Genomic DNA, 12,019 nt, shown 5'->3' with positions numbered 1-12,019 from the left:
AGATCATTTCCGTAATCTACATTCAGCCACTTTGACCAATATTTTTCATCACTAAACTTATGGAAAACATGAATTTTTAAAATAATTTTTTTAAAGAAAATTGAGTAGTGTAATGCTTAAGTATATGATAAGTACTACTTTCAAAGGGAGAAGTAAAAAAATCAATTGTCTTTACGTAACATAAATAGAAGAAAATCATAAACTCTAAATTACTAGCTCAAACTCATTCCACCTTCCATTCGTTTATCTTATTATACATCTAAATCTACTTCATCATAAGCTTCAATGCAACCTAACGATTATCACATGTGAAAATAGAACTATCAACAAAATGTTAAGCTAATATAACAAATATTACAATCAAAGAATCATTAATATTACATATATATCACACCAATCATCCGGTATCAGTTACTGAGACCTGCTCAAACCGTAGCAGTCATGGGAATCTCATCAGATATTTAAGAACACTCATGAAAATATATTCACACTCATCTAATCATTAACACAAAACATGATAATACATATCAAAACTCATACGATCACAAAAATATTAACATCCATAATCTGAATTTGGTATGCAAACTTCAAAGTTTCTCCCTATGTGTTTGAATTTACTCTAACTTCTCCTTCAATCTATTAAGGCACATTATTTCTTACCAAACATAACACTCACTCACTCATTTAAATATTTGTAAGTTTTATTCTCACCTTTAAAATCCTAGATATTCTTAAGAGATTTTATGCTGTCTTTCTAATAACTCTAAAATATCATATACATATTTTCCTACCTTTCTTTTTTTTTTTATTTCTTAGGAAATCTTTTTAAATCTCATGTATATAACCATATTCACCCACGTAACAAATCGTATATCTTTTCAATAAATCCATTTAACAAATAATCATCATATATAACTCATTTATAGTGCAATAATTACTTTATATATCCTTCAAAATAATCTCTTATCTTTTATATTCTAAAACATCATTTAAATAAAATAAATCTTTTAAAATAATAAATCATTACGTTTCTTATAATAACTTTCTAAATAAATACTTTTTAAATAATTAATGGTCACTTAAAAATATTTAACATCTTTTAACAATATCTCATAATATTTAACGACATATATATAATATCTTTTTAATTAAATAATTTTTAAACCATTTTGTCTTTTACTTTAAATATTTATTTAATCTCATTTATTTATTTTTCTAATTATTATAATTTTTTGGATCTCATATTCTCTTAACAAATAAAATTTTTCATCCTAAAAAATGAAATTTCTAGAATGAATTTTATACAAAATACAAAATATTTTAAAACTGTACAAAATTAAATTAATATTTTAAAAAATTAATTTGATCGTATAAAATCATATTATTAGTATCTATATCATATATAGATTAAATATTCATACAATTGTATAATTAGTTATTAAATTAAATAATTAGTTATTGTAATATATATATATATATATATATATATATATGATTTTTACATAATTTTATTTATTAATTTAATCACCATTAATAATTATATCATTAATAATAATAATATTATGAATGAAAAAATAAAAATAACTGAAACTTCCTAAAATTTCCCAATAATATTATAATATTATTTGATAGTTACGGATTTCACTCCCAGTCATTTCAGTATATATAGTTATCATTCCTAACATTAAATATATGCTATAAAAAGTAACAGAAACATATTCGTATATATTTATATATTTATTATGTACATATAATAGATCTTGCTTCTACTAATATACGCCGAAATAGAAGATACATAAATCTGAAACTTTTTCGATTCACAAGCTTAAAATATATATATATATATATATATATATATATATATATATATATATATATATATATATATATATATATATATATATATATATATATATATCAACATTTCGGAAAATAAAAACAGTTCACAGCATTTAATATCCATTAAATCTATTCAATTCTAAAAATATTAACAAATCAGCAACATCAAATAAAAAAAATATATTATTTATCAAAAAACACGTGTGAAATTATTTAACATCAAAATATTAACAAATTCGGCTTAAGTTAGCATAAGAAAACCCCTTTTAAATTTTTTGTTACATTATAGTTTTTTTATAATATATTTAAGTAATTATATTTTCTTATAAAAAAAATCTAGACATATAAAAATTCATTATTTTAATATATCAAATTAAAAGATGAGGATATAAAATTTTAGAATACTAAAACAAATTTTATTGAATATCAAATTTAATATGTTGATTATCTAATTTTAACTTTTAAAATTTGAATAACAATATACAACAAGCACCTTCACCCTCTTCTCTATTCGCTCGCTCCAGGGCCTCTTCAAATCTTTTCTCTTCTTCTCTCCATTTTCTACTACTTTTGACGTGGATTATCGTTCTCATCTCTTTTTCTCTTGTGAAGGTAGAGAACACAAAATGGTGATGAAGAGCAAGAGTAAGAAAACCCAATCCCTGTTCTTTGTTTGATATCAGTAGCGTGCAATGATTTTAATTGTTTATTTTTTTTATTATTGTTGTGAATTTTTTGGGTTGAAGAGAGTAAGAGTAAGAGAGTTTCGTTGAAGAAGAAGTACAAGGTGATACGGAAGGTGAAAGAGCACAACAGAAAAAAAACGAAGGAAGCGAAGAAGCTTAGGCTGGGTGGGAAAAATAAGGTTGAGAAGGATCCTGGTATTCCCAAAAATTGGCCTTTTAAGGAACAGGAACTCAAAGCCCTTGAAGCGCGAAGAACGAAGGCCATTGAGGAATTGGAGCAAAAGAAAGCCGAACGCAAGGAGAGGGTAATTGCTTTATCTTTATTAAACTCCACGTTTCATGCATTCATTTTTTTTTTATTATTGATTATGATTTGTTATGTTACATGATAAGTTAAATGAATGTGTAAACCTTGTTCTTGTAGAAAGTGATTCATGGACAGTTGGGTTTTGATTGTTCTTAATGAGAGAAGTGTAGGAATGATAGGTGGTGTAATGTGATAGGAAGAAAGAGATAGATGATAATGAGGGTGTTTGAATGTTGGTGTTTTAAAGTGTTTTTGATTATTATATCAGTATAGATTTATGTCCACGTCAAACTGGGGTGGGAAAGAGAAGAGTGGTGCGAAGGAAAGTGTCATTTGTGATTTCTGTTTTTCTTGCAGTTAGGAACTTACTATTCATTACTTGTTTCAGGCTCGTAAAAGGAAATTGGGCTTGCTAGAGGAGGAAGATGACTCCAAGTTGCTAGAGGATTCTAAAAAGAATAGTAATGATTTTGGTACCGCCTTAAAGACCAGAGGTGTGTACTTATTTGTAATTTCTTGACAGTTTGGTTAGTTTGAACTATCAAGTGCTTACTTGCATATGTTCTTACAATTGCTATTTTTGTTTTTAATTATTCCATAGATAGCTCAGATAGAGCCTTTTACAAGGATCTTGTTAAGGTCATTGAAGCCTCTGATGTCTTACTGGAGGTTCTTGATGCCCGGGATCCTTTGGGGACTCGCTGTCCCGAGATAGAAAACATGGTGATGAAATCGGGTCCTGATAAACGTCTCGTCTTGCTTTTAAATAAAATTGGTAGTTTACTGATCACATTTCATTTTGTCTGCTTTCTTCATTTTGTGGAATATTTATTTTTGCATTGGCTAATCATTTGACCCTTATAATAGATCTTGTCCCTAAAGAAGCTTTAGAAAAGTGGCTCAAATACCTTAGAGAAGAATTACCTACTGTGGCCTTCAAGTGTAGCACGCAACAACAAAGGTCAAACTTAGCGTGGAGGAAATCTTCTAAGAAAGCCAAATCAAGCGATATTTTGCAACTAAGTGATTGTCTTGGAGCTGATACTCTACTCAAATTGTTGAAGAATTACTCAAGAAGTCATGAGGTAAAATTGCGATTTTCATAATGAAAATTTTGTGCTGAATCAGTTGCTTGTGAGTCATTTCACAGTTACAATTTTGGTTCCTGTATTGTGCTTCCCTCCATGGAATTATTATCAGATATATGATTGAAAATCCTTTATGTATTCACTGCTGATATTTTTGGTCTGTATGAGTGTGGTTTTTTATGTTTTTCCATGCATTCTGGCCTTGGATATTGTAAATTTATGGTCTTGCTAATGTGCATTGGATACACTATATTGACATGAAAATTATAGAATAGAAGATACCTTTACTGGAAAAGCAAACTTAAATGTTGAACCGAATATGAAATCAAAAGGTTTCGCAAATAAACTTATAGTATATAAACTTAGGGAGAAGTGAAGAGCATAACTGAGTTGGTTTTCATATTTTGGCACTTACATTTAGAGTCAATTTGAAGAAATGTTTGTGGGTGGATGTGTCTTGTGCACCGGCTCAGAAAGAAAAATAAAGTGGTAGATCTCACTTTTTTTAACATTTTAGTAGAAATTAAAGTTATTATAAAAGAATAGTAATATTAGAAAAATATAAAAAATATTTAAAATTATAATATAATAATCTAATAGTAATAATAATAATAATATTTCATTAAAAAAGTATAAAAAGTTATTTATAGAATCATATAACAATAAAGTATTATATTATTTATAGATATTTTAATTTTTTTATTTAAAGTAAACTTGTAATAATAATAATGTAAACTTGTTACATATACTCTTGACATAGACTCTCGAGTTTGACAACTTGTTCCCATAATGATATCACCTCTAAATGGAACTTCAGAATTGTTGGCATTAATGTTCTCTATATTGTTGATGCATTTTTCTGAATCATCGTTTCTAGTGTAAGATAAGTATCAATCTTGTTAGATAGGGTTTCTCTTCTTACCTAGTTTTGTTTTTGCTATTTTATCTGTTGAAAATACTTTGTTATCCAAACATTTTCTTTTTAAAATCAGAATAATAGAAATGTCGGTTTATGTCTAACTTAAATCTACACAAAAGAGTGAAGTTTGCACCTAGCTAAAAGCACGCACACCCAACACACAGACATATGTTCTATTTTAGTCATCTAGGTGACACTGATCTGACATTTTCATTTGTTTGCTTTTGCATAAATGTACCAATATTTGGTCAATCACACAGAAAAGCTAAATGTAAAGATTTTAAGTTGGAAAAGTATGCTTTACTGTGCATCTTCATGGTTTATCGTTGCTACCTTTTGGGGGTTTTGTCATTTGATTGATTATCTATTTTCCCTGTTGTAGTTGTTTTTCTAGTCTTTATAATGTCTATTGCTTATCCATTAATTGTTTTGTTTTTTCTGCTTTTGTCCTTTAATTGTAGATCATTGATTTTGTTGTTGTTTTGCTTCCTTGTCTTGACAGATCAAGAAGTCAATAACCGTGGGTTTGATTGGCTTGCCCAATGTGGGGAAGAGTAGTCTTATTAATAGTTTAAAAAGGTCTCATGTTGTCAATGTTGGCTCTACTCCGGGGTTAACAAGATCAATGCAAGAGGTTCAATTGGACAAAAATGTTAAGTTGCTAGATTGCCCTGGTGTTGTGACGCTGAAGTCTCAACAAAATGATGCTTCCATTGCCTTAAAAAATTGCAAGAGGATTGAGAACTTAGAGGATCCAATTAGCCCAGGTATACCAAGTCATTTCCCCCCTCCCTTATTATCTGGTTATTCAGGTGTTTATTTGCATTAATTCAGTTTGAAATGAATGGTAGAAGATTTATAGGTATTTTACATGAAAAAAATAGTAAAAGAAAATGAGCTTGTGACATTGAAGAATTCTATTCAATTCTACATAGTTTGAAGTATTTTCTATTTTTTGGTGCATTTGGTTTGACTAGTGCCTATATATATAAGGGTGCTTTTTGTCTTTAAACATGTTATTTCTGTGTAAATTTCTTATCCCCTTTTCCTCCATTTTCTCAAATAGAATTACTTTCAATTATAAATTCAATTATTTTCAGAATCGTTCCCTCTTTACAACTTCCCTTTACTTGTGTTAACAATGATGGTGTGAATGAGGTTAGTCCGTGGGTCGCTGGGTGTGTACATTGTATTTTAATATATGGTTGTGTGTGGTTTGATCTAACCATTCTCCGAACGTCGGTGATAATAGCACCCTTTGGTTAAATCTTGTCACTTACCCTAGTTATAAAATGGAGTTTTGTTAGGTTTTAAAAATGCAACTGGATAGGTGATGTTATAGAACATTGGATTTTTTTATGCGTGGGCTGTTGGGTTATGCTTCCTTTTATGCTTTTTTAAAATTCTATGGTTGTTTTAATTTTGTTTAGATATAAATTAATGTTTGATTTAGTAATGAGAATTTTAATTTCCAAAACGCTTAGAAGTTTGCACGATACAATTATTTTATTTATGGAAAATCCTGATTTAAGCTGTACTGACTCTTGTTAAGTAAATTGAAAGACTTATTTCTTTTCTTTTAACTTGGCCAACGCAGTGAAGGAAATTCTAAAGCTCTGTCTGCCTGAGCAGCTGGTAACTCTGTACAAAATTGGCAGTTTCAATGTAGGTGATGTTGACGACTTTCTGCGGAAGGTAGCTACAGAGAAAGGCAAACTCAAGAAGGAAGGAATACATGACGTTGCTACTACTGCAAGAATTGTTCTTCGTGATTGGAACGAGGGTACGCATGCATGGAATTTCTTAAATTATGATCAGAGAACCGATTACTTTTCTGTGTTTTGAAGTTAAAATTGAGAAAGAACTAAACGCAGAAATTTCTCTTTCTGTTTGTATGTTTCAGGTAAAATTCAGTATTATACCATGCCCCCAAATAGGGATCAAGTTGAACCTTCAGAGGCGAAGATAGTTTCTGAATTTGCAAAAGAGTTTAACGTTGATGAAGTCTACAACAATGAATCTTCATATATTGGGAGCCTTAAATCTGTTGATGACTTCAATGTTGTTGAAGTTCCTTCAAGTCACCCTCTCAATCTTACTGAAATCATGTTGGAGGTTTGTTTCTTGAAACCGTTTAGAGAATTGACTATTGTTGATATCAATCGTATGTTGGGAATTTTGGTGTTTTCACACTTACTAATTAAAACATTCTCTTGTAGGATGAGACAGAAACCAAGTCAGGTAACCAAGGCGAAGGTCCCGGAAATGTTGGTGAGGTGGATGAAGCCATGGAAGATGATGGTGGAAAGAAGAAGGATAACAGTGCAGCTAGTAGGCAAAATGAAAAATTATACACTGCAGACGGTATGCTTAATACAAAACTGAGGCGCGCAGAGAAGAACAAAAGAAGAAAGAATAAGAAAGCTTCAATGGATGCTGATTACGATTTCAAAACAGATTACTTCCAAAAGGGAGCCTCAATGGATTCTGAAGACGGCCAGAGTGAGAATGCTGATGATGAACCAGTCAACTCCGAAGTGCCTGTGTGTCTGCATCCAAATTGATGAATGATAAACAAACCAGCATATTCATTATTTAAAGACTAGCGTAAACACAGGCGTTATCACGCCTGTATGTACGCATTGTTTGAATTATATTAATAATTGATGATATTGTAATGTTATTAAGTTAATAAACAAAATAAAAATATATTTATAAAAAATAAAGTGAAATGCATGGAGAAAATATAAGAAAAATAATTGTCGATAAATAGTATGAGAAAAAAGAAGAAGAAAATAAGTAAATAGTTTTATAAAAACTTGTAAAAATAATCGTTAATTTTTAAAGATTTAATAAATAATTAAATTATAAAGGGTAAAGTTGGAATTATAAAATGTGGACACAAAAGAGAGAATCCCCTTTATATATAGTTATAGATGATATAATAAGGTTTTGCCTTTTCATTGGGTCTTCACATATTTATTAACCTTCAAATTTCTATAATAATCTTCTTCAAAAATTTAATAACGATACATCTCTTAAAATCCACTAAATTGAAAGGTGATATTAGTTTTTCAATGTTTATAAACTACGTTCAAAAATAGATAGGAAATTCATATTCCATCAAACATTTGAGTCATGGATTTTAACTATAATGTGAAATGAAAATCCAAGACCATTAAGGTAAAAAGAAAGAAAATAGACGAAGAGAAAAGATATAGAAAATTACGTTATTTGAAACAACTTAAAAGATAAGCGAAACGTAAAATATTATTTAAAATTTTAGAAATTAAGATAAGATTTCATGAAAGAGAGAGTATTACGGTATTTTAAAATTTCACGTACTTCTAAAAATATAAAATTGATGGAAAGGGATAATATCTCCTCGTAATAGTTAAACATTCAAAGTGAATCAGAACTAAAATGTCAAAAGGTTCTACTTTAAATTACTCCTATTTTCAAATTTGAAATGAACTTTTAGAATTTTGTCACGAACTGTATTTCTGCCCGTGCAACGCACGGGATATCAAATTTTAAAATTATAAATTATAGTATATTTATTAAATTAATTTGAAATTATAAAAGTATAACTAAATTTAATATAAATTTTATTTTATAAAATTCAATAATAATATTTTAATTGATTTTATAATAAAAATGTATTTAAGTTATTTATATATATTTTTAATAAAATGTATTATATATAACTATTTTAAATAATATATTAAGATTTAGTTAATTAAAATTAAGAAATCAAATTTAATTTTGAATGAAATATTGAGTAAAAAATGCAGAAAAATATAATAGTTGTTTTTCTAATAATAAAAATGATGGACGATATAGAAATTGTTGAGTAGACTTAATAAAGATACAAACATTAGACGATACAAAAAATGTGAAGATTAAATGATATAAAGTTACAAATGATAGATTGTGCATATAAATGTAATATTTAATTAGTCAGATAGTACTCACTCTCTTCAGATGTGTCAGTTTGATACTCACTTAAAGGAATGTGTCAATCGAATCCCAACTTTTGAAAAAATGTATCGATACCATTAATGACATTAATACTTTTTTTCTCAAATGGACCTGATTGAGACATCTTTTCCAAACTTAGGACCCAATTGACACATTTTTAAAAGTGAGTATGAAACTGACATATCCAAATAAAAGTGAGTATTATCCAACTAATTACACCTAAATATAAATAGTAGATTCTTTAAAGATACAAATGTTAGACTGCAAACAAAATATAAATAGTAAACAATCAAAACTTACAAAATATAGACTATGTAGACAAATATAAATAGTACACTATGCAAAAATACAAAAGTTAGACGTTTGATAGACTCTTCTATTATAGTCCTTTTTTCACAATTTTTTTGGATTTTGAATTTCAAATTTTAACTTTGCTCCCATATTTTATAGCTTTTAAAATTTAGAATTTAAATTCAAACTTTATTACTATATATTTTGAATTTCAAATTTGACAATATATATCCTAATTTAGAAAAAAAAAATTGAAATCGAGATCATTAATGATTTTTATATCTTTAAAAATTTTAAGAATGTATAATTTTAACTTGTAATGATATACCAATGTCTATATTATAAAAATTATTTTTTAAATTATTGTTTAAGTTTGTATAAAATGTAAAAAATATGTGAAAATTATTTAAAAATTCATATTTAAATTTTACAATTATTTATTATTTTACACCATATTTTAATTATTTTTACTATTATTATTATATTAGGACTAATATGTTAATATATTATTTTATTATTAAGAACCATGGAGCTTTTGTTCCTAAATATTATATTACTTGTTTATTTTATATATCATATTTTTAACTTTTATTGTTTTTAATTGTAAATATTAACGTATTTCCATTAAATTTTTTAATTTATCATTTTTCAGATTTTGATAATATATAAAATACGAACCTTTCTTATAAGTTAAAAATATTTGAAAGTTGTTTAGAGACATTATAAGAATTTATTGAAAAATCTACACTATTTTACAATTTTTTTTTGAATGTTAAAATTTAAATTTTATTGGTATATTTTTGGTTTAATTAGTCAAATAGTACCCATTTCATTCTAAAGTTTCAGTTTGGTAATTGCTTTTAGAGAAAATGTTACTGTATATATTTCGAATTCCATTTTTCACAATATATGAATCTTAATCTTGCAATAATATTGAAATTGAAATAGTTAATTATTTCCATATCTTTAAAAGTTTAAAAAATTTATAATTTTTATTTTTTACCTTATTTTTTACCTTATATTTTAATTATATTGATATTATTATATTTTATATTTACATTGTTACATATTATTATATTTTATAATATATTATTATATCATTATGGGTCATAATATTTTTTGAATATTTGAATTTATATATTTTTATCAGAAATATTAAAGTATTAACTACAAAAATTAACTTTTTGTATATATTTTTCATTTTAAATGTTAAATTTAATTTTTATTATCACATTCTTTTTCTTTTATTGTCTGTTACGATTTCAAATTTGAATCCAAAATTTATTAATATTATTATATATATTATGATTAATTTTTCACAACTTAAAAACAATATTATTTTCAATGAATTAATTTTGAAATTTATTCTAAAAACACACGGAAGGAATATATTATCTAATATTATCTACTTCTTGATGTTTAAAAAAATCAACTATAAGAAAAGTTCAGTTTCGAAGGACATTAAATGAAAAAAAATAGTTTTCAATGTAAATTCAATGTAATGTAATATTATATAAAAATATAAAATGATAATATTACATTAATCCTACATAAATGTAAATTTATTCTGAAATTAATATTTAAATTTAATCATAAATTGATATAAAGTTAAGAATACAACCATAATCACTACTATTAGATCAGTCAGTTTTCAAACACATTAATAGAAGAAGATTTTGGTTTCCAATGCAATATTTTAAAACCATAATTGATATAAAGTTAAGAATACAACCATAATAAGTAATATTAGATCAATCGGTTTTCAAGCACATTAATAGAAAAATATTTTGCATTTTGTATTAATCATTAGCGATAAATAAAGAAGCATATAACATCTCAAAAAACAACATGATGATATAAAAATTTTATATACTTAAAATTGATAAATAATATTTTTCGTTAATGTCTTAAACTCTAATTATGTGTTTGATTGATATTTCATGATTCATTGAGTCCCACAAATCATGATTGTTGTTGTTCATAATAAATAGTCATAATTCAAAATGCAAAATTCTTGGAAGACAAAAAGTTTTCCATTTATTCTTTATATTTTTGACATTTAGATTGAAAGACGTAAGTGTTGATTTATAAAGTTTATTTAATAAGTTAAGAAGATTTTTGAAAATTGTATAAAGCTCTCTTAAAAAGGTAGGTAGATTTTTAAAATATTTTCCATTTAAAATTTTAATACAATAAATTCATATATAACATTGCAATGAGAAACACAAAAAGTTGTTGGTTTCTAATATTTAATGTTATTTAATGACAAAGACATTCATCTTTGAGAAGCCGTAAAAATATATCTTGGAAGTAGCTTGGAAGAAACTGAAAAGTTCTTTGAGAGGTTGAAAAAATATACCTTGGAAGTAGTGTTGGAAAAAACTGGAAAATTGTTTTAATTCTTCTTAACATCTTTATATTTTTGGAAGATGAAAAGTAGATTTTGAAAAATATAAATATATTTTTCAGTAAGTTAGATAAAAAAAAACAAAGTCTTAATTTTTAATTTGGTAATTAAATATATTTAAGGTAAGTAATTTTATTTGCATTTATTAATATTGTTATTAATTATTAAGAAACTATTAATTGATCAGATTTTAAGAAAAGTGTAATATGTAATGACTATTTTTAAAATAAATTAATAAAATATATAATTTTTCTGTAGAAGAGGAGAAAATATTAATACTTATATAAAAAATATTTGTTAGTTATAAATTTCTCTTCTACTTTGAACTTTTTAAAAGTCTATGTTATCATTAATGAGACAAATTCATGGAGTCAGAACTTTATTTTAATTTTGTTTGTTCAAAAATTTAAAAACTTGGATTATGCCTTTATAAAATGTAGTTTATGATTTGCATTTACTTCACTATAAAAATTCTTAAATAGTAAATATTATCTCATCAAA

The 12,019-nt window shown here is 25.9% G+C and overlaps 1 protein-coding gene across 1 annotated transcript; it reads left to right on the top strand.

Moving 5' to 3' along the window:
- Positions 1-2,465: 2,465 nt before the first annotated feature.
- Positions 2,466-7,403, top strand: LOC114190272 (guanine nucleotide-binding protein-like NSN1). The gene is made up of 9 exons (XM_085675603.1): positions 2,466-2,484; positions 2,586-2,830; positions 3,221-3,326; positions 3,434-3,607; positions 3,700-3,917; positions 5,342-5,606; positions 6,437-6,622; positions 6,743-6,954; positions 7,059-7,403. The coding sequence occupies exons 1-9, from the start codon at positions 2,466-2,468 to the stop codon at positions 7,401-7,403; spliced, it is 1,770 nt and encodes a 589-aa protein (XP_085531729.1).
- The last annotated feature ends 4,616 nt before the right edge of the window (positions 7,404-12,019 follow it).

The sequence above is a fragment of the Vigna unguiculata genome, chromosome 7 (assembly GCF_037176805.1).
Source record: "Vigna unguiculata cultivar grain cowpea cultivar isolate G323 ecotype 2 chromosome 7, ASM3717680v1, whole genome shotgun sequence".
Taxonomy (NCBI): domain Eukaryota; kingdom Viridiplantae; phylum Streptophyta; class Magnoliopsida; order Fabales; family Fabaceae; genus Vigna; species Vigna unguiculata.
The sequence above is the reverse complement of the archived record's forward strand: the minus strand, read 5'-3'. Positions and strand labels throughout refer to the sequence as shown.

Coding starts and splice junctions, on each gene's coding strand:
- LOC114190272 (XM_085675603.1), top strand. Junction 5,607..6,436: donor AGAGGATCCAATTAGCCCAG/GTATACCAAGTC, acceptor TGGCCAACGCAG/TGAAGGAAATTCTAAAGCTC. Junction 6,955..7,058: donor TTACTGAAATCATGTTGGAG/GTTTGTTTCTTG, acceptor ATTCTCTTGTAG/GATGAGACAGAAACCAAGTC.